General features: G+C 36.5%; 1 protein-coding gene across 1 annotated transcript in view; it reads right to left on the reverse strand.

The window, feature by feature from the left end:
- Window positions 1–394: 394 nt before the first annotated feature.
- Window positions 395–23,885, reverse strand: part of LOC139713073 (laminin subunit alpha-2-like) — a gene marked incomplete at its 3' end in the record, with an annotated part of 181,906 nt that continues 158,415 nt past the window's right edge. The window contains exons 4-9 of the mRNA XM_071624832.1: window positions 18,669–18,788; window positions 17,056–17,157; window positions 7,187–7,304; window positions 6,067–6,276; window positions 1,549–1,631; window positions 395–550 (exon numbers count right to left, since the gene is read on the reverse strand). Of these exons, the coding sequence (XP_071480933.1) occupies window positions 395–550; window positions 1,549–1,631; window positions 6,067–6,276; window positions 7,187–7,304; window positions 17,056–17,157; window positions 18,669–18,788 (789 nt within the window). The remainder of the gene's footprint in view (window positions 551–1,548; window positions 1,632–6,066; window positions 6,277–7,186; window positions 7,305–17,055; window positions 17,158–18,668; window positions 18,789–23,885) is intronic.

Below are 23,885 nucleotides of genomic sequence, written 5' to 3' on the forward strand. Positions count from 1 at the left end.
GAATAATCTTGTAAGGTTGATAAAGCATGTAATACAGCTCAGCTGAATTAACATGCACAATTTTTGCCTATCTGCCAATCTACCTTGGTATTCTCTTTTGTTTCTTCTATGGTAGAGTTTTAACAAGTGGTCTAGGAACTTGCAGCAAAGGTACATATGCAACTCTCATGCAACCCTCGATGATAGCTCTGGTATTGTGCAAACAGAATTAGTTTAGACCTGAAATAAACAATCAAAGAAGTTGATGTAGACACCAAAATGATATAGAGATGGTAAATATTGCTACTGGAAAAAACAAACAATCTGAATAGCAGACAGTCAGTCAACAGAAAGAAATTAGGTATAAAAACTTCTTCGTGAGTTTATCATCATTTCTTTTTCTCTTGTACTGCACCTTGCACAGGCAGGGGGGCTCACAGGGGTCCTCGTTGATGCTACCAGCATCACTGCAAGCACACTTCTGACAGTTGGGGTAGCCACGGTAACCACGGGCGCACCTGTCGCAGCTTGGCCCGGCATAGCCCTCCTTGCAAAAACAGTCTCCTGGGTTCTTTTTTTTTTTTTGGGGGGGGGGGGGTGAGAGAAAGAGAGAGAGAGAGAGAGAGAAATTGAACAAGATGCAGATAGAAAGAAAGAGAGATGGAGAGACAGAGAGAGAGAGAGAGAGAGAGCAGACAAGGGGGAAGATATCATTAGTGCTGGGAGGAATGAACAAGGGTCAAAAATCTATTCCAATGTAAGATCCCAGCAACCCCTGTTGGCAGCCTCTTCTTCATACTTCAGCACACTACTGTAGTTTGAATACCAAATTCACTGAGGAGTGCAATGCATTCATTTATGGGCCAATTTCACAATGAATTTAAATACGGATGTTTCTCCTTTCGCTTCTGCTAGAACAATCTACTTGTCATCAATTATCAACACTTTCATTATTGCAAATCAAAAAAATTGAATTTTTACTCTGGTGTATAAGACAAATGAAATGACCAATATTGGAAAAGCTTATCAGAGAGAGGTGATGGACAAGCTGTGTGCGCCTTTATAATGGAAACATATATGGAATTGGACTACTCACAAACTTGGTATATTCATACCAGGACACTGATTACTTTTGGACAGTTTAAAAGGGAAACTACATGTATACATGTATTATGCAATTATAAATTCAATAAGTTTTTGTTTTTGTTTTTGTTTTTTGTTTTTTTTTTTGGGGGGGGGGCAGTTTTACTTTCCTCACTTTTCAGTTGATAGCATTCCAGCTGCCTATCCCCTTTGGGGATAAGGTACTCTGGGCAACAATGAAAATACATATGTAAGGATGACAAAATACAATTTTGATCTACAATTGTTAATACTTCTTAGAAGTTACATCAAATCTCATGAGCTTATCATACCCCTACGCAATTCTTATATTGGAAAGCAATTTACTTTCTTTGTAAAATTGTAATATTTATTACCATTTACTATATCTATTTTATAATCTTCTAATCTCATTTCATCTCATCTCATAATCACTAATCTGCGGTTGGCTTCTCTCCTCCTACCTACCAGGTTTTCAAAGAGACGGCTGTCATCCTTCACACAGTGGTATCTGGAGTCACTACGGCTACCAACGGCACTACAGTAGCATTCTGTCAAGACAACATACAGGTGTTATTGTATTAAAATTGTTTTTGTATGATTATAATTCTCCTATACAATATTTCATTGTTGGTATATTATATATGATTATATCTATATTCATCTTGTGTTGGATATAATGTGATTAGTATTGGAAAATTGTTGTTACGTTATACATCTTCGCTTGGGTGACAAGACCTCGTATCTACAAAATGTCAAATGTTCAGGAGAGCAAAAAAACATGGCAGCCAAAGCACTGTATCCATTGGGATAGACATTCCTTTGACATGCTGTGGTGGCTTCATTTTTGGGGTAAGACATCTAGGATTTGGACAGGACATCACTTAACTGATAACTGACCATTAATCAAAAAAAGTCATTTTCACCAAAATTGCAGATACAAGGTCTTGTCACCCCAGCGACAATATACTTTGTGAAAAATACAGAAATAAATCAAATCAAAAGACTTGACTTCACACTGAATGATGGAGTAATCAAGAGAAGTTCATCTAGAATGACAGATGAAGTCCATTGGGTAGGTAAAATAGTTGCTTTCTGCAAACCATAACTGTGACACAACTTCAGACACACATTGTACAGCCTATTTGTTTTGTACTCTAAATGATAACAATTTAATGTTTTATCACAAACCATTCTATTCAATACTTTGTTCAAGACACATCACAAACAAAGTTTTCACACAAATCACTCTAAAAACTGAGAGATAATTTCTCCATTAACAACTAAAACAGCACACTCTATGTTTCTCTTAAAAGCAAGGGGAGACTGAATTAACCCGTTGAGGACGAGTCCTGAGTATACTCGAGCAGGTGTCTATGAGAAATGCGTGTTGTAGCAAAAATCAGTCCATCCTCAACGGGTTAAGAAGTGTCAAAGTGATGTGACTGATCATGGAATTCATGAGGACTCACTCACAGGACACCACCACATAAGGATGATTTACTGACATTTACCATGGATACAACAACTCATGAACTGGAAGAAGTTTGCCAAACACAGATTTGTCGGGGGGGGGGGGGGGTGGTGGAGCTGTACCATTTGAAGAACTTTGTATTCTCTGACCCTAATAATGAAAAAAAATCCTGCAGAGCTGGCTTAAAATTGGATCATTTGAAATATTGAAAAAAACCTTGAAAATGTCACGGCTTTCAACAGATGACCTAATGACAGAAAGAAAATTATAAATGTTTCATACACGTAGATGGGGAAAAATAGGTTACACCAGCATTCTTTGAGTCTTGCTCAAGAGAGCACAAAGGGGGGGGGGGGGGGAGCAGAGAAAACCCTAAGCTACATAATTACATGTTAGCTGTAGCCATCACAAAAGTGTCACATGAATACTTTGCCAGCTATAACTATAAAAGAGACGGACGCCATTCAGCCAGTTGGCATAACAACAGCTGGGAGAATCACAATCTTTCCTTTTCAAAAGAAGTGTGGAAAATATTTGGCAAACACAACAAGCAATATCTGGCTACTGCACATATGTGTAGCAGCTGAAATTTAGCCCAAGAAGAACAAAAAGAACTGGCAAGCAATGACTTGGCATGAATCACGTCAAAAATTGTGATGAGGAGTGACCGAAGTTGCCAGGTCATACAGCTGACTTTCTAGGTGGCTGTTGGAGGGCAAAAAGATAGCATACTGTCGGTTCCAGGGCTGGGCAAGGAGGACTTGAAGTATACACAACAAATCTTTTGCCACTGGAGTATACTTGATCACAGTTCTAAACAACATTTTATCAATGAAAGAAATCTTGTCAACATTGAAAATGGTGAAGCATCCTGTCAGTACCTTGAGCTTTACTTTCATTTTTGTTTTCATTTCATAATTTCATTCACAAAAACTTAAAAATATTGGAAGCACAGATGTTGGTTCATTTCCATTTCTTATCTCCTTGTTTTCCTGTATTCCAATGTATGAGACAACTGCATAAATGTGTATGCGCAATATCAACCTTTCAGGACAGGACTGGGATCGTCAATAATGAAACGTTTCCGTCTAAATTCACACATTTCCCTCTTGCCTGCTGCTGTCTACAGTCGACTGGAGCTAATCAAATAGAATTCTTGAACTGACATTCTCATGTAGTGGCCCTGTGTGACTCATGGTCACATCAGCTGCCCACTGCAGCAATTGTTAGTTAGGCATTTGGTCTTTTAAAAACTTTTGAGCCATTCAGTTGACAACTTTTGGCTGAACACTTGACTATTTGCCAGAAGTAATATGTCACATATAGATTTTCTTTTTTTTCTGTGCTACTTGTAGTAAAACCAATCACAGTGACAAATATTACATCATAGACATCAAATTACAGATCAGTGGTAAAAATACATTTAAATGAAGGAACATAAATTCCAAATTTGTATATCTGTACAAAATCTCCATAATTCTACATTTCGTGTATGTATGAATAACTATGAAGAAATTGCAAATCTTTCTTATTCATTCATATTCTCAACGTGGGGAATGAATCCCACCCATCTCAAAAAAGAACATATGACAACTCTGCACACTGGCACTGGTCTGACAGTCCCTGACTAGTAAAAATCACTGTCGGACCAGTAACTTTTTCCCAAGAATAGACCAGTAAAAGATGGAAAAACTGGGTATCTACTGGTTCGATAGACAGGTTGGACCAGTAGAAAAAAAAATGGGTTAGTGTGCAGGCCTGCATAAGAAGCATAGTTCAAAGAAAAGAAAATACCCATTGCAAAACTAATGCATGCTGAAATGTGTTCAATTACACAAAGCAAGTATGACCCTCAGTAAACTTGGTATTTTTCCATTGTCAAGGCAACATTTCAAAAGTTCACATCAAACACAGGTGTTTGACATACATTTCACAGGTGTGGACTCTGACCACATATCTGAAGAAGTTAATAACCTCATTTACTATAATTAGGGATTGTGAAATGCCCCCTAGTGGTGGTAAAGAAAAGAATCCCCCAAAATCAATATGACACCTGTTCATCACATTGTGAGACAAAGGAACGGCCAAGTGCAAATATGTCAATAATTCCTTTCACCTGTCAACAAAAGTGAAGGGTGGGCTGTTCTTGACATATATTCAGACAGTGGTAAAAAATTGAATCGTATGCACTCAACTTACACTGGCATTTATCCAGCATGGGTTCAGAAAGTTTTCATTCAGAGACATGTATAAAGCCATTAACAATTAGTTAGAATAATTTGTTGATAAAATTGATGTTAAATACATATTATACTCTATAAAATTTGCATTTATTGATGTAATAAATATCCTTTCTCAAAATAAGCAAACATGGTTTGCACACTTACACTGTATTCCTGCATTGCACAATAATTGTATACAAATGATGCACAGGATAGAGTGCGTTAGTGTAGGCGTAGTGCACTCGAGGGTATTTACAATTGTGAAACATGCACGAGGCGAAGCCGAGTGCATGTTGCACTACATTGTAAATACCCGAGAGTGAGCTACGCCTACACTAACGCCACGAAATAATCCTGTGCATCATTTGTTTTATAAAATGGGTCGAAAATTCGAAAACTAACATCATTTTTCAGCGTTTTTCACGTACCTTTGTGGGTCAAGACGTCCGAAGATGTTCGTCCCAAACTTTTACGCACGTCGCACTCGGAAGTCCCGCACATACAGTATAAGTATAATGGGGGGTTGGGTTTCCGGACACCCGCATGAAAACTTACTTATTTTACATAGAATATGCACCCTTTACCTTAAAGACTTGATATAGACTCCTCATATAGGCCTACTAGACAACATACTCTGAAAACGGCGTGAGAATTAACCTGCTAAATCGTTGGATTTGCTCTTCAAAGTGACTCCATGTACGCGTCCGGTCCCATAACGCTTGGTCTACTGTACTGTACAAAGTGTACGTATAGTACAGTATACGTACGTACGCCACATATGTTATGCACAAGGGAAGACAGGCCGGCCGGCCGGCAGCCCGAACTAGAAGTTGTTTACAGGATTGACAGCGCGTACGCGTATGCATGCAATTCATCAAAGGAGCCGCCGCGCGCACAGACGATCGGCAATCTACCATAGGATTACAGGCAGTGCAGTTGTACTGAAGTAAAGGAAGGAGGTGTGTCTCATTTCAGCGCTTCCTATTGGCTACATTCTTGAACCCATTTTATAATACGCATTATTTCAAAACACCTGCCCCTGTCAGATAATTTGAAGAGCCATTACAGTTTGAGGTGACCCACAAGTAGAGTTAAAAATAAGTGTGACTGCAGACTAAAATAAGTCATATATGAAATGATGCCTCTATGCTTCCAATTGACAAGTAAAAGTGAATGCACCCGCATGAAAAGGTTTCTGTCCCTAACATCATAAAAATATTAATCATCACATTCCCATGGAGTCAAGTTTACTGGATGCATAGTTTAATAGCAAAAAGATGAGGTACATACGGCGACATGGTAATGGATCGTCGGGTTCGACACCAAGCGGTCGGTAGAACCCATCGCGACAAGTCTCGCAGTTCAGCCCCGCCGTGTTGTCGCGGCAATCGAGGCAGACTCCGCCTCCCTCGTATCTACCCAGCACGTTCAGACTCCGGCCTTGGAGGTCGACTTGTGGGTCGTAGTAGCAGTCTTCAGCATGGCCGTGGCAATTGCAAGCTGTATAAAAACAGATCAGTGGAATAGAGTTCTTTAATTTCAACCTAATTCAAAACATAGATGGGGTATGTTTTGACTTCATTACAATAGCCTGTAATTCTTTTTTTTCCATGAATATCATATCAATAATTATCATTTTCATCATCATATTCATTATCTTTTTATATAAATAAGTCTTCACCATTATTGCTGCTATAACAGCATTCACTTGCATTTCCATGAATATCATATCACTAATTGTTATTTCAATCATCATATTCATTATCTTGTTTTCATATATAAGTGTTCATGATTACTACTGCTATCACTTCTACCATAACACTGTTGTTGCAATTATTATTACTATCAATTATACCCTCTCGATAGTATCACAGTGAATTGATTTCGATGAAATGTATCCTGTTGGGATCAACTGACTTTACTGAGTATATTAGCTAGTCAACTTTATCTAGCCTGGAATTGCACTGTCACTTCATCAGCATGAAATAATTAAAAACATCACAGACAGTATTTGTGCGCCGTTTTTAAATAATTCCTTCATGTTGTGTGATTTCATCTTATCTTTGCAGGCACTCAGCTCTGCTTTATATATACGACGACAGTTGTTTAAGTCTACTATACTGTACCTTTCAACTGAATCTCATATTCCATAGCTGAGAAAGAGGATCACAAAGGTTATTTCTGTTACCAGTCTCAATTCTCCCACTATTAAATGCTCCTAGCAGATGACTATCATATACTGCTACCCCTACAATAGAGGTGATAACACATTGGCTTCTACCATTATTCATAGATATGGCAACAGTTAGTGTAACTCTACTATACCTTTCAACTCCATCTCATATTCTTGGGATCAGAAAGGGGGCAGGGAGGGGTGGGTTTCTTGAACCATTAGCATCTGACCACTCACCTTCACAAATGTTGCTAAATTCTGTGTTTCCCGGTCGCCATGGTTTCTGGTGGTAACCAGGGCAACACTCATTGCACTGATCCCCGCAGGTATTGTGCTCACATATACACTTCAGGGCCTGTGAAATGTGAGGAATGCGGAACAAAAAAAAAGAAGAAAAAGAAGAAGAATGATACAAAGTGCTATGGAACTGAAGTAACTTTTATACAAAATATTCATCTTTCACAATACAAAGTATATTCATATATCAGGCATATCTTCAAAGAGGATTTTGTTGTTGTTGAAAAGTCCCGATAACAATGAGAGCTGATATGAAATCCTCACATATCCATTAAAAAAAACACACACACACACACACAAACACAAACATTGATGCGACTCTAACTGAACTGATGTGCACATCTAACCTGACATATAGAATCATTCAAATGTACGTTTATTTGATGTCTACACTTGACTGATACCAACAGATACCAGTCACTTAAACCATTGAAGACTAGTCCCTGAGTATACCCAGACACGTGTCTATGGGAAAAGTGTGTTATAGCAAAACTAACTTGTCCTCAATTGGTTAATATTGTTAAAGCACCTAAAATATCTCTTCTACATTCAAAGGGATGATAGCATGATAACACTACCAACTTTTCATTTCTACCCCATCCCTTCAAACGTGCTCTTAGTGTAAACATATTCACAGGTAACATAACAGATTACATGGAAATTACAACAGTGCATAACTGTCATTATTGTGGTTGTTACATTGTGAATTTACATGCAGTACAATGGAACCTTTAAACAACCATACTGGGAAGTAAGGGGGAGGAAAGGTCATTGACATACAAGTCAACTCACACACATACAGACACACAAACAAACACACAGACACATACACCTCTGAGGACTATATATTATGATCAATGTCATCTAACATTATGATACCCTAACTTGATTCCAAGTCCTGTCAAGATAGGGAAGGGAGGAAGGGATAGCTTGAAGCTAAATGCACAGATCAAGGTCAACAATACTGTCACCTCACACTGAGATAGAGAGACACACATACACACTCTCACACACACACACAAACATACACATGCACAACACCTTTGAGAATACACCATCAATGTCATTCCAGGACATTGTCATCTTTTTTTTGGCTCCAACCTTCCCTGCCCCAAAAAGTATGATCTGATACACATATTTATTTGGTAAGCTCACGTGTCAGTGAAAAAAAATAGCGCATTCCAGAATGACCTTTAACCTCCCAACAAGCACCAACCGTGGCCTTGCACATTCCATGGAATCCATCCATATTGAATAATTGGCAATCTTTTTTTGGGGGAGGTTTGCTACTGTGCTGGTTCCATCCATTTCACATCCAAGGTTGCAAGTGGAAAATTTGAATGCTAGACAAGAAAACACAATTTGCTACCTACATTCAAAAATGGTGACAAGATACAGCACCCTCAATTAATAGGAGAGAACATATTGATACATTTGTACATTCATCTAGTAAATGCTAAATACACCATTTAATATGTAGGCCCTACACACAAGTTGCCCAACTTTTAATGAGAAGCAGATCAAATGATTAACAACAACTCTACTACTGTATACGCCGAATATTTCGCAAGGTTTTTATTTTCGCAAATTTCGCGAGTCAGGAGCTATTCGCGAAATTAAAGACACACAAAAATAATGACTCTGATCCCGATATAAATGTGACGCACACATATACATTTCTCTGTTCAGTACAGTACTCCACGATCGCGAATTTAACCACTCGCGAAATCATCAGGAAGTCCTGATACGCCAAATATATGGTGTATATACAGTAATTCAGGGGATGCATGAAAGGAAAGAAGAGAGAGGGAGTGTGGGGAGAGCAAAAATAAATGTAAATAAAGGATACTGACAGACAGACAGACAGACAGACTGACAGACAGATATGACAAGACATCAGAGTAGCAAAGAGGAAGAAATATGCATTTGCAAACTGGATAAAAAAATTGATGAAGAAAGAAGTCAGGCAGGGTCCAGTCATTTGATGGAATACAAGAATATGGCCACATATGTATTGAGATTGATACAAAATCCCTTATGAATAGAATCTACTTGTACTCTAGCAGAAACTGCAATAAATCCTGTTAATTCTGATCAGTCACTGCGCACACTGTTCCCTTTATTTAAGTCGGAAGTCTGATCTTATTTTTGTTTTCATGTCATATATTCTAAACTACAATACTTTAAAAGCTGGCATCCATTAAACTATTATGTGATCACTATGATTGTATCATTTTATATGTATAAAACCTTTAACCTCTGAGAATTGACCTTTAACTCCTTTGTTTGACAAAAAAATATCCTCTCTTTCTTCTATCCTGATTATCAAGTCACTTTCTCTCTGGAACATCATACTTGACGATTTGGCAAAATGTAGTATATTTTAACCCATAAACTTTGGCTTTGAGCACCCCTCCTGATTTGCCATTTCACATGAATAATCGTTTCCTTTCTATAGTCCAGTCAAAATATGAAATGACCCACAACTAATTGCAACAGAAACGATTCCACTTGCATTTGACCCGGAAGAGCTATCAAAATAACATATTAAAAGTTCCCTAAAATTCGAGTGGTGGATCAGTGTCTAATTTGCATAAATTCAAAATGGCCGCCATACAACCTATTTATGCCTATATCTGGGGATATATAACCCACAGAAAGTAAATTCCGGTGTCTAATCCTATGTTTTTTAGGTCAAGGAATACAATTATGTTATGTATAGCAACTTTCAAACATCCTTTTATATAGTTTTTGCATATATTTGCATATAATTACATGCAAAATGGCCGCCATATTGCCTGCGCAAGCCCGTATCGTCGTATATCATTAATGTAGTACACTCAGGAATAAGTCGCTATATATCTGGACATAAAACCCGCAGAAAATAGATTCTGGTGTCTAAACCCATAGCTGTTTTTTAGGTCAGGGAATACAATTATGATATAAGCAGTAACTTTCAAACTTCCCTCTATACAGTTTTTGCATATATTTGCATTCAATTAAATGCAAAATGACCGCCGTAGTGCCACTACAGGCTTATATTTCTATCTGTAAAAGGTACCTAGTGATGGTGTCTGTGGTCATAATTTTACTGCTGAGAATCACTGATGTAGAATACGTTCCACTCAGGAATAGTTACCTATATTTCACTAAAAATTTGCATATATTCATACATAAATCTATTCAAATTACTACCGTGAATATGATTTCAGATATACGAATACAAGCTGCAGAACGTTAATTGTACTGTAATGTCTCATCCAAGATATCAAGGGAAAATTGTTATAATACCATTTAAAACCTTGATGATTATCCTACTCCTAGTGTGTATATTCTTGCATTTATCAAAAGTATTGTATTACATTGTACTCACATTTTCTTGAGATACAGCCTCAAAACAGAAAACAACTGTAAGTAGCATCGAATAGAACATACCTTTATTTAACTGTAAATTCAACTTATCTTCCAAAGTGTGCTCAATAGGTACACAAATATTAAAGTCTGAAATTATGTAGTAGGAATCGTTAAAATATTTCATGATTGCATGATATTTAATGTATTATGTTTTGTAATTTGCCCTCATGTTTACTGCTTATTACTTGTGTCTATGTTGCAATTCTTTATTTCTTCTCTCTTTTTTTTTTGCCAAAGGGGGGGGGGGCATATCATCAAGTTCATGATTATCCATAAGCTACTCTACAAAAGTTTCATGAGTTTGGACATATCTCATATAGCTTTCAAAGTGTGCTTACGGTACACAAAAATTGGTCTTAAATCATTCAGCAGGGTTTTTTTCAAACATCTTTTTTCTTACCTGCGATGATTTACATCCATGTAAACGGGATGAACATGAAACAAGAGAAGGAATAGGCAAACGTGACAGGCCGTGATTGTCGTGGATACCGTGTCAGATTTTCAAACTGTCAAAAAATTTGCCACGGCAGTCCCGATGCTAATGAGGAATCTTGTATGCCGTGATTTTTTCAAACATATTTTTTCTTACCTGCGATGATTTACATCCATGTTTAGTTGATACTTGTGTCCTTTGTTGCAAAACTTTTGGTAAAGGCATGTTTATCAATGAGCAACATATGACCGTGATAATTTGTATGGAAGTGGATTTTGTCATATTCTTGCACGGTTTCACCCAGTGACTCACTGAAAATGTAAAACATTGTGATTTACAGCCAGATACAAAGAAAAAGAAAAAAAAAAGGAAATGCCTTAAAGGAGACCTCCGGATGACTTTCAGATTTTTACATTTGAATAACTATTAGTTATACAGAGGACAGAGTTTCAGAATTTATGATAACTGGGTTGAAGAATAAGAATATTTTCAAAATTTAGAACAAATTGAAATGAACAAGGATGATGACATGGCAGAGTCACCGTAAGAATGCTTTAATTGGGGCTCAAGGAAGCAGAACAAAAGAAGAAGGCATGCATAGATTATACACAGGTGAACTCGCAAGCAAGTGGTATTGTAATGGAATTACACTGCTACATTTCTGAAATATGTGAACCTCCAATGTCATCATCCTTGTTCAGTGTAATTTATTTAAGGTCTTTCAAAGTATTGTTTCTCTGATCAAGAACCACAATAAATTCCACAAATCTATACATGGAGTTGTCGATTTATGTACTACATGATGTGAAATTATGAAAATCGTCTGGAATGTCCCTTTAACAGTTCTATTACTAGTACTCTGGATTCATCAGTCGATCAATACAAACAGCATCCTTCTCATTGGCTTCAAGCTCATACAACACATATAAATTCTTATAAGTCTTACTTTTACCATTTTTCGTGTTGTATCTGCAGCTTTATTAAAAGAAATGTTTCCTATTGCATTGAGGCTTCGCACTAATAACATTTTCACCAACACACAGTTGTTGTTTTTTAGAAATGCGAGCAGCATGAAGGCTGAATTCAATTTTGCTGGTGAAAAAGCAGTCTTAAGTCAGATAAAAAAGAAAATACATAACATCATTTTCTGTTCCTAACCCTTCCAAAAGGTCCCTTCCCTCCACCTCGGTAGCAGCTTTTCTTCAAGTTAAACAGTGGAAGGGAAATGACATACAATCATTGGAATTGGGACGATTTGAGGAAGATGTTTAATCAAAAAATCAAATATGTTCTGATCACTACAGACAAAGCTGCAGCTATTAAGGAACTCCTGAAGAAAGTCTGATGCAACTGCAAGACAGGATGTTAGCAACTGGCAGTGTATAGTTGCAGGGCAAGCAGATTTGACTGCACACAACCCATACCAGTGTCAGATGCGGGCCATATATCAGACACTTGTAATGTTGTATTTCTAAAATATGTGAGGAGTGAGATTATGCTGTTCTAATTGGTGACTAGGAATAAGAAGCATTCTCGAAAGACATCGACACAGTGTGCAACAAACGTGAGACTTACCACGCTTCAGTATGAAATGGAGCCGAGATCCTGTTTGCTTTAAATTAATCAACTGCAATTTCACACCATCCTAGTCCAGAATTTGTGGTAAACACATAAAACACTGTGAGTGTAAGCTATACTCGTTTTTCACTTTTATTATTGATCTCTATTTTGAGAGATCACATTACATACCTTAGTATCTGTATTATCACAAGCTAGAAAATGAAAATAATGTACAGGAAACGAAAGAAAGTTTTCTTGAAATCAAGTGACTTTGATCCATTAGATTTTAAACTCATCTTAGCCAAAGGTTCAAGACAGCAAAAAAGGTTCAAGCTAATATTGCAAATAGCCATCATTTATATTCTACTGTCCGGTCGTCGGTCATGCATACATTTTCAAAAACCATTTCCAGGTTCTCTTTAAAAAACCCATGTAATGACAGATTTTCAACAAACTAGGCAAGTAGCATCCCAAGGATGATAGACTTTCAAGGTGTTCAAATAGACACCATGTCCAAAAGGTCCCAGAACCCCGAAATTAAGGAATCTATTATAAAAAAAAAAACTCCCCTCACACACATACACCCTCACACGCACATACACGCACACACACACACAAAAGTAGAACCAAGTGTAACAGAGCTAGGTATAATTTACAAAGTTGAATATCTTGGAGATTGCATATAGATTTAAGTTTACTTTCGCAGTTTAACTTGTTTTCGAAATATTACACATTGTATATATATGTATATATATATATATATATATATATATATATATATATATATATATATATATGATACTTGTAATCCATGTGTTGGTACCAGTACAGAAAAGATGACGAATTAGGGTGGTAATGCATTTCAGTGCAACAGTGTTATTTATTCAGACCAAATTTTCGACGAAAACATTCGTTTTCCTTCACAATTGTCATTGTCGATCCTGAGGAAGACGAATGTATCCGTCGAAAATTTGGTCTGAATAAATAGCACTGTTGAAATGAAATGCATCACCACCATACTTCGTCATCTATTATATATATATATATATATATATATATATATATATACTCCAACCCCCCCCCCCCCCTCCACCCCAGGCCACAGGATGCCCAAAGGCACCTTAAATATTACTTATAGGTGCGGACGCCTTGGGGCTGGGACCAAATTATTGGGGGCCACTTTTGATTTTTGATCCTCTTTTTGAAAACATATATGGTCAAATTTTCAACAAACTTATTACTGTAGGTGCATTTATTGCTAGTGTCATGAATATATGAACATCATGCCTCCCTGGACCATGGAGGTCCCTAAAGGCTTGTAGATATGGCCCTAGAGGTTCCCAAAGTCTTCCAATTTCCTCTCTCCCAAGTAAAAGTCTGTAAGAATGGATGGAAGGTGAACTTGAGATACTCAGTGAGGGCTGGACCCCTGGGTCTTTTATTCAGAAAGTGAGTGAGTGACATGGTACCCTGATATGACAAGAACATTCTCTAAACAAATGTCCAAACTCATGAAACGTTTGTAGAGTAGCTTATGGATATAAGCTACTCTTAATTTGAATAGATTTATGTATAAATATATGCAAATTTTTAGTGAAATATAGGTAATTATTCCTGATTGGAACGTTTTCTACAACAGTGACTTTCAGCAGTAAAATTAAGACCATAGACACCACCACTGGGTACCTTTTACAGATAGAGATATAAGCCTGTAGAGGAATTATGGCGGCAATTTTGCATTTATTAAATGCAAATATATGCAAAAATGTATAAAGGGAAGCTTGAAAGTTACTGCTAATATTATAATTATATTCCCTGACCTAAAAAAAAACATAGGTTTAGACACCAGAATATATGTTTTTGTGGGTTTTATTCCAGATATGTAGCGACTTATTCCTGAGTGTACTTCATTAATGGTATACGAAGATATGGGCTTGCACAGGCAATATGGCAGCCATTTTGCATATAATTATATGCAAATATATGCAAAACTATATAAAGGGATGCTTGAAAGTTGCTACAGATAACATAATTGTATTCCTTGACCTAAAAAACATAGGTTTAGAAACCGGAATTTACTTTCTATTGGTTACGTATCCCGAGATATAGGCATAAACAGGTTGTATGGCGGCCATTTTGAATTTATGCAAATTAGACACTGATCCACCACTCGAATTTTAGGGAACTTTTAATACATTATTTTAATAGCTCTTCCGGGTCAAATGCAAGTGGAATCGTTTCTGTTGCAATTAGTTGTGGGTTAACCCACTTTTTGTCGTATTTTGACTGGACTACTATCTCACATGGTACAGACATAGGACACAGTTAGCTCAAGTTATGGCTAGAAAATGGCATTTGAAGCCATACTTCGGTGAACTTTGAACTTTAACCTTGAATGATTGTGCCCATAATCTAATCGTACAACTACGCCTCATTTAGCGTACCTGAGTCAAATTATCAACAAAAATCCACCCTAGGGATTTTTCTTGATTAATACTGACAGGATCTAGGATGTGTACCAATGGATGAATGAAGTGGGAGAGAAAGAGAGGGAATAGTAACTGGGAAATGATAGAAAAGATTGATAGCTTGGTGACAGATAGGTACCAATTTGAGCCAAAAATGCTGTAATAAAGAGAGAAATGGCCCTGGTACATATTTTCCATTATTGAAACTGAAGCATCTTTGGGGATTACAACATAAAGACTTTCTTGCAAAGAATTCACTATTGTGCAAAGCTGATGTGTGGATTAATAAGTCCAGATCCGTAGATCGATAAAACAGAATCAGAGTGCCTGGGAATGGATGCAAAGTAGACACTACAAAAAGGGAAATAGAGTCTGGTTATCCACGAAATATCAAAAAAACCTCATGATATTATCCAGAACAGCAAAACACAGGTATGGTAATCTAGAGCACTGACTGATGGGGATAGCACAGACTCTAGCACATTTTAATTAAAACAGCTAAACCTGTTTAAACTGATTCTATCATTCCTCCCACATGCTGGCAGAAAGTGCAATTTTCTGTGGGTTCATATTTAGATGTAAGCATACACGATTGTATGCTTATATCTCTCTTGAACAAAATAACACATATACACATACACACATAACTCAATATAATACATACATATATCATACATATAGGGCCTACTTATATAGATCATCAATACATGTACCTGCATAAATACATACATTTATATATACTTGCAACTGCATAGATACATACATTTATATATACTTGCAACTGCATAAATACATACATTTATATATACTTGCAACATACATACATAAATATACACATGCATACAATGTACATATATATTAAACTACACACACACATTTTGGAGTTAAGAAACTTGAAATGGCAGTGTTCATATGACACATTTCTGAAAGTTTTTTTTTCTCCTACGTTACACTGTCTCTCGATCTGCCAAACATGGTAATACCACAACACAAGTAGGCCTAATTCTTTGTTTGAATTGAAATATAATATGCTGATCTTATATACTCCCAACACGCATATAACATCCTACACAATTGCATGTTTACTTTAAAATTCCCTCTGCACTGTCTCTTTCTGACTTGACTTTCACCATTCCACCTCCTGTTCACACAATTCTGAACACACTAATGTAGAGTGTCACTCTAGTATAGGCCTACAGGGAGGTCTTACCTCCTTGGAAGTGAAATTTAACAGTTGGAAAGTAATCCTCAAGAAAATTCCCCTTTTCCCCTTCAAAGACCATAAATCAATGGCCTGACTCCACAGTTGTTGCCCTTGGAGTAAAAGGATGGCTCAATTTTCAGACACTGGCCTTACGATGTATCCTTTCACAAAAATTGAACAAATATCCTATGTGTAATTGTTGCTACTACATCTATTTCTACATCAATGGTAAATTACAAAAAGTGTATGACTTATTTCATCACATCAATCATCTGCAGAAATGTCAGTATACAAGGCAAAATCATTTTTATCATCATTTTAAACAAAGTCCTACTTCACTTCTTCTCCTTCTTGTCCTCTTCTTTCTCTTCCTCATCTTTTTCCTCTGCTTCTTCCTCTCTTCCTCCTCATTCTTCTGCTCAACCTCTCACTATTTTTTCTTCCAGCTTCTCCTTTCTTCTCTTGTCCTCCTCATCACTTATTGAAATGAAACCCGGCAGAAAGTAATTTCCCTTTTAGTTCATCACAACTGCTCGCCAATCAGATAAAATGATTTCACAAAACAACCTGAGTGACAGCAACATCCATAATAAAAGCAGAATGATTACTACATCATGTTGTCTAATTTTTTTTTTAATTAACCCCTTGCCCATTGGCACAGAAAACCCCATAGCATTGTACACACTGTCTAAAGTCCCTGGTACAGAAAGGGTTAAAGTAGGAGTCTTACCATGTCATTTGGTCCTGCGTCTGGATCCACTACACACTGCTGGGCATGGCCGAAGCATATACACTGGCCTCCAACAGAGATGTCTTTGATGGAATAATAATACTGTAGTTGTTGTTTTTTTCAAAGAAAAATGGGAAGAGAGAAGAAACTTTGAAGAAACTCAAAAGACAGGAGAGAAATAATTTGATTTGGGTTCATGTTTTGAGAGGGTTGTATCCTGCATGGAAGATCATATATCAATTCTGTTTTTGTTAGTTTGAGCAGAATATACATACAGATTTATTGTAATTTATGTTTTTTCTTTAAGATCTGAAGGAGGTTATACACTTGTCACTCACTTAGTGGGGATTCTTCAGCTGCAAGGGTAAAGTCAACAGCGGACAAATAACAAAATACCATTTTTACATAGTCATGGGCTTTATCATGGTTGAATATGAGAGAAAAGTCCACTGCATTTGAGGCAAATCATCTCTTTCTGTACCATGCGAACAGACAATGCATCACTACAAGACTGAATCTAAACAAATAAAATGACGATTGAGAAGATGTTCTGCCACATCAAATTTGCCATCATATCTTCATAAAGCATAGTCCCCCCCCCCCCCCAATTTTGTCTCAAGACATTTCATTTTACTTCCTTTCTACCCTCCCACACTTGGTTGACATATTCATTGGCAGAAATCCACATGGATGAGTGGGCAAGTTTCATTATTACAATTAGCAGTGCCCCAGTTGGACACTTGTATGAGCTTCAGTCATCACTTTTGAAGCAGGATGTCGTAAATGTTTTCAGCCGAGCTTTGCCATTACAACGTCAGCAGTTTAGAAGCAGAAGGAAATAAGTTCACTCAACAAACTTCTACTTTAGACTGATCTTACTTACAAATTTACTTACTTATCCTGGACCTGAAGTAGATCAAAGGATGGTGGCCCATATGTTATGGTATGCATTATATCTATGAAAGCTTTAGTTTTGTTGGGTTTTTTTCTCACACACTAGCATATGAAAGTGGAATATTCACCAGCTCCCTACAAGAGTCTGAAATCCCCATAGGCACAGCACACGATCCATTAAGGTCACATCTATTGGCAAATACTACAGAAAGCATAAAACACAAAACTGTATTGATGGCTTATATCATCATCCCCTGCTGAAGATAAAAAAACGGTAAAATCATTGAGATATTCCTTTAATGACCAATATTCTTCCCTAACCACATATGACAGAAGCCCAGTATTCTAGTTTATTTTTGTCATATGAATTGTTACTATGAGCACTATTCAAAATAAAGAAAGGAAGAGATAGACCAACCCTTTGCCTCATTTAGTGACAAATGTTTCGTGGAGTCACCATTCTGCCCCACATGAAAAATGCAGAGACCACACAGCTACATGGAGTAAAATCATTCTCTTGAGTCAAGTAAACTGCTTTCTACAGCAATCAGTGCCAAACTACCCAGGCATCAAGTATTGCAACAAATTCAACCGCACTGTACTCCTCCTTCTCCCCCCCCCCCCCCCATGATAAAAGAAGACATGATAAAATGAAAAAAAAAAGAAAGTGAAAAAATATGGTCAATGTGATTATTGTGCTCATTTCTGAATTTTCTCACCCTTCTTGACACAATGGGATCGATATACTGGATTCCCTGGGTGTTAAAGGTCATGAGGTCAGCATGCAGTGTGCGGATCTGTTGGAGACGCAGTCTGATGAATCGTGCTGAGGTGAACTCCTGCGAGAGAGAAACGAGGACAGAAACAGAAAAATATGAACGTCCTTCAATTCTCACTTTTCCAAATTTGATCAGATTGTAAACTTGTTATCTGACGTGGGTAAGCAACTCTTTCTTCACAATTTTGTTTAAAGCTCAAGTAAAGTTTTGGGGAAATCCACAGGTTGACAAACTATAGAACTCTACACATTTGATTCACATGTACAAGGCTTATTTTAAACTGTTCCCATGGAAGACTTATCTCTTTTGTGATCAGGCACATAATATACAGAATGTTCCAACCTTTTGGTTTGAAAACTGTATCCTAGGGTAGGTTACACAATTATCCTGACTTTGTTGTGGGACATCTAACCTCTCTCCCAATAACATTTCAAATTCTTTGCATGGAACACTCTGGGTATTCCCTTCACTCATCATCTGCATCTGCAGTTGTGATGATAATCAAAGTTATTTCAAAAGATAGTCTTAATTCTCTTTATTCAAATTCTCTTTCAATAGTTCAATAGTTCAATAGTTTATTTATTTCCATCATCACAAAGAAAAGAAAAGAAAAAGTTGACATAATCCAAAGTGATACAAATTTTTTTTCATTTCTCTTACACTCGTCCGATAAAGGATTTTTTTTTCAATACAATATGAATTATACACGAATGATGTCGTAAAAAAGAAACAATGCACTTTGTCATGGCAACAAAAATAGTAAATAATCACAATGATGGAAAACAGTGTTCCACTAAAAAAGCCACGCTTGTAAAACGTGGAACACTGGAACAAAACAACAACAGCACCAATTTGTTATACCAATAAGACATATTCATTTTAAATTCTTCTATATACTATTGTACATTTTACTCATTGATATAATGATGTTGATACTATGAACAATACTTACTAGGATTTTAGGATGCAAACGTATAAATTATATAACATATCACATTTGTGGCACAGACACTATGGGGCCAGGTGTGCCAGGAAAATTGAACGGAAAGGAAGATATGCAATCGGCCACAAAAAAACATAACGACGACAACAACAACAACAATAACACAATACACAGAAACAACAGAATTTGAGGAAATGCACTCAGACAGATACTGGACAACGAAGAACGAGGAAAAAGGAGCAGGGAAGAATAGAGAAGGAAAAGGAGAGGGATGGAAAAGGTCTGTGGACACACTACAAAATCTCAAGGAAAAGTGAAACATGACGGGTTTTTTTATTGAACAGAATTAACTGGTATATCTAGAAAACAAATATTTTTTGAGTTTATACTTAAATGTAATTAACTTCACATATTCTTTTAGATCATTATCTAAGCTATTCCAAAATCTGGGTCCGGTATAAACAAATGTATTTTGAGTGTGTACAGTTCTAACTAAGGGAAGATGAAATTCTTTAGATTGTCTAGTGGGATAGTTATGTACGTGGCTGTTACGGTGAAATAAAGAATAAAATATTTTGGGTAGATGATTGCAGTTGTAATTAAACATAAATTGACCAAGTTGAAACAAATACAACTCTTTTATTTTCAGAATTTTGTGCTCAAGGAAAAGCTTGTCAGTATGTGCTCGGATATGAAGGTTAAAAACGATTCTGAGCGCCATCTTTTGCAGAAGAAAAAGTTTATCTAACAATGTCGAATATGTATTCCCCCAAGCAAGAATTCCGTAATTCAAGTACGGCAATACCAAACTTGAATAAAGCGTAATCAAAGCCGAAGAAGGAAGATAATATTTCAATCTATTCATTATGCCTATGTTATGTGCAATTACTTTACAAATATTGTTTATGTGACACTTCCATGATAACTTATTATCAACACAAACACCTAAGAATTTAATAGACGAAACCTCTTCTAGGGGAGTAGTGTCAAATATAACATTACCTGGTAATCTATCTAAAGAATTACTGAAAAACATATACTTTGTCTTCTCAATATTCAGTGACAATTTATTTGCATATATCCATTGTGAGACATTCTTCAATTCATCATTCACTGTACTAATCAAAGTATTAGGGTCAGGGTGGGAATAAAAAAGATTGGAATCATCCGCGAATAATATGAAAGAGAGTTTATCTGAAGATCTATAAAAATCATTAATGTAAACTATAAATAACAGTGGGCCTAACAAACTTCCTTGCGGAACACCACATTCTATTTTCTTCATAGAAGAATCAAAACTGTTCACATGTACATATTGAAATCTGTCAGATAAATAACTCGTAAACCATTGCAAGGCTTTTCCGCGAATACCATAATGGGATAACTTAGAAAGAAGTATACCGTGATTAATCGTATCAAAAGCCTTTGAGAAGTCCAGGAAGATGCCTATTGTATGCAAAAATGTATCAAGTGCATGTGTAATCTTTTCCACAAAGGTAAGTAAAGCGTGGGTGGTGTTGTGATTTTCTCTGAATCCAAATTGAAAATTCGTAAATATATTACTCATATTGAAAAATTTTACAGTTTGGATATATACTATTCTTTCCAAAATTTTAGAAATTGAAGTTAATAACGATATTGGTCTGTAATTATTGACATCATTTTTCTCCCCTTTCTTATATATAGGTATAACTTTGGCAGTCTTCATTTGACTTGGTACAAGCCCAGTACTAAGTGACAGATTAATAATATATACTAAAGGATCTATTATTTGAAGAATTATATTTTTCAACAAATAATTATCGATTCCATCACAACCTGGGCTTTTCCCTTCTTTCAAATTATTCTTTGCTTCCTAAAGCATGATATTTTATCTGGAAACTTATATGTGTTATTTCAACATCAACTTCCAACTACAGTAAAACCTGTCTATAGCGGCCATCCAAGGGAGATGAAAAAAGTGGCCATTATAGACAGGTGGCCGCTATAGACAGGGTCTTTAATGTGGCTTATCTTTCAGAGGGAATTGTTTTTAGTGACCGTATAGGGCAGGTGGTCGTTACAGACAGGTGGTTGGTAAGGCAGGTTTGACTGTACTAATATTACTTTGTCAAAAAAAAGGCTACTAATATCCCATGGAATCACTATCCTGGGTTAAAAAAAAAAAACACAAACACAAACAAAATTGAAGTGAGGTATGAGTTTTCTTCAATTTGTCTCCCTCTACAAATTTGATCTTGTAAACTCATAACTCAACCTTCACCCCTCTGCTTAACAATCTCTTGCTTTCAATTAAAATGACCCCCCCCCCCCAAAAAAAAGAGGAAGTATTAGAAGGTTACTACAGCCATTTTAAATGCAAAGAGCACTCAAAAACCAAGAGAAGCACATTTACAGATATGGAGCAAATTTGACATTACTCTCTAATAATCAAAATTTTAGAGCCTTTGTTCTCTAACAAATTACTTCACATGCAAAAAAAAAGAGCAAAAATCTTCCTCAGCTCAACCTTGAAAATTTCATGATTGAATTGACCTAACCACTTGACAGCTTGTTGACTGAACTCTTTCTGATGAGTGGTTGGCAAATAATTACTTACGACCTTTTTGACACAGAAATCATCTCTCACAGAACTGTGGAACACAGGAAACAGCTAAGCAGTAGTAAAACAAGAATCCATTTCCTCTGCGGTACGTACTTGCCGATAGGGGAAATATTTATCTGGCGTATTATTCATATTGATCTACTGACCAACAAGGTCAACTGACATCTAAAGATACCTAACAAAATTCTGTCTTTCAATGCGTGCACATTTTAAACCACGACTGAAAAAGACAGAAATTGTACAACTGCTCCGCTCTTGAAATTAACCACAATGACAATTTCAATATTTTATCTGGGTTCCGCATCACAGACATTCCCACACATTCATACTCCTGTTTCACGTAATATCGCTGGCAAACAGAAGCAAAAAATTCTGAAGACTGAGAGCACTGACTTGCCAACACAATTGGATTTTCAAATGAAACAGACATATGCAAATATCTGACACAGTTCTACTCTTCTCAACCATATTTATCATGAAATAGTATAAAATCCCTGTCACATCCCCTTAAAAAATAAAAACTGAGTAACTACAAGGTAAGTAATGTGTGCACTGTACAACTATGATACAAATTTATGGTGAGCATACATCATGGAAATATGATAATAGTACTTAATATGGCACAGAATTGACTTTTTTTCAACAGCACCCATCTTGCAAGAGTGACACCAGCCCCTTACCCCTACCACCCCATACCCCCCCCCCCCCCCCCAAGAAAGTATCTGCACTGGCCAACAGTCATAGAAATTGCCATTCATCCATAGAACTATGGAAATGATTTCTTTGGTAAAATCTATTTTCATTACAGAAAAGAAGAGAGAGAAAAAAATACAGAGACACCAAACTTTGTCATAATCTTGACACCAGTGACCTATTCACAGATTCCAACTTTGTAGAGTAGTGTCAACAGCCCCTATCAACCTCCACCCCCTCAAAAAAAAAGAAGGCAGAAAAAAAAACCTTGTCAAGGTTAATTCATATTGATGTATCATAGTATAACTTGCAGTCATTTTTATTTGGGTGGATGGGCGGGGAGGGGTAGGATGTGGTTGTTGTTGTTTTTCCGAGTGTAATGTTTTGGGTGAGTTGGACATATGTCACAACAGATGAAAATGAGACCAATGAGATTCCCACATGAATGTCGCCTCTAATTCAGGGGTGAAATGAAGGTCTCACAGCAGGGTACAATCATTTATGTCAGGGGGCATAGACTGTATATATCTGACACTTGAAGAGTGTCATCTATCCACACTATTTGCTTCTTGTCATTTTTTGTATTTGTTTGTATTTCAAAGGCCTGATCTCATATCATGTACATATACTCAAAAACTTTTGCACTGGGAATGCAATGTACGACTATTAGATTATTTTGGATATCTCAGCCATTTTAAAACTGATTTTCATCAAACAATATTAATGAACTTTGAATACCTCTTGGAATTGTATGTTCTTTAATATTCAATGTAAGTAATTGAATACCTTTTGGTTTGAATACCTCTTATGCTCTGTAATATTCAATGTAAGTGGTTTCTAATTATCTCAGGAAAAAGTTAAAACCTGAATCTCCATCTCAACCAAAATTATACCATCCCTTTTAGTATTGTGCCAT

This window comes from Diadema antillarum, unplaced genomic scaffold (genome assembly GCF_040938485.1).
Source record: "Diadema antillarum isolate AM-2024a unplaced genomic scaffold, OU_Dant_1.0 seq00001902_RagTag, whole genome shotgun sequence".
NCBI classification, from domain to species: Eukaryota; Metazoa; Echinodermata; class Echinoidea; order Diadematoida; family Diadematidae; genus Diadema; species Diadema antillarum.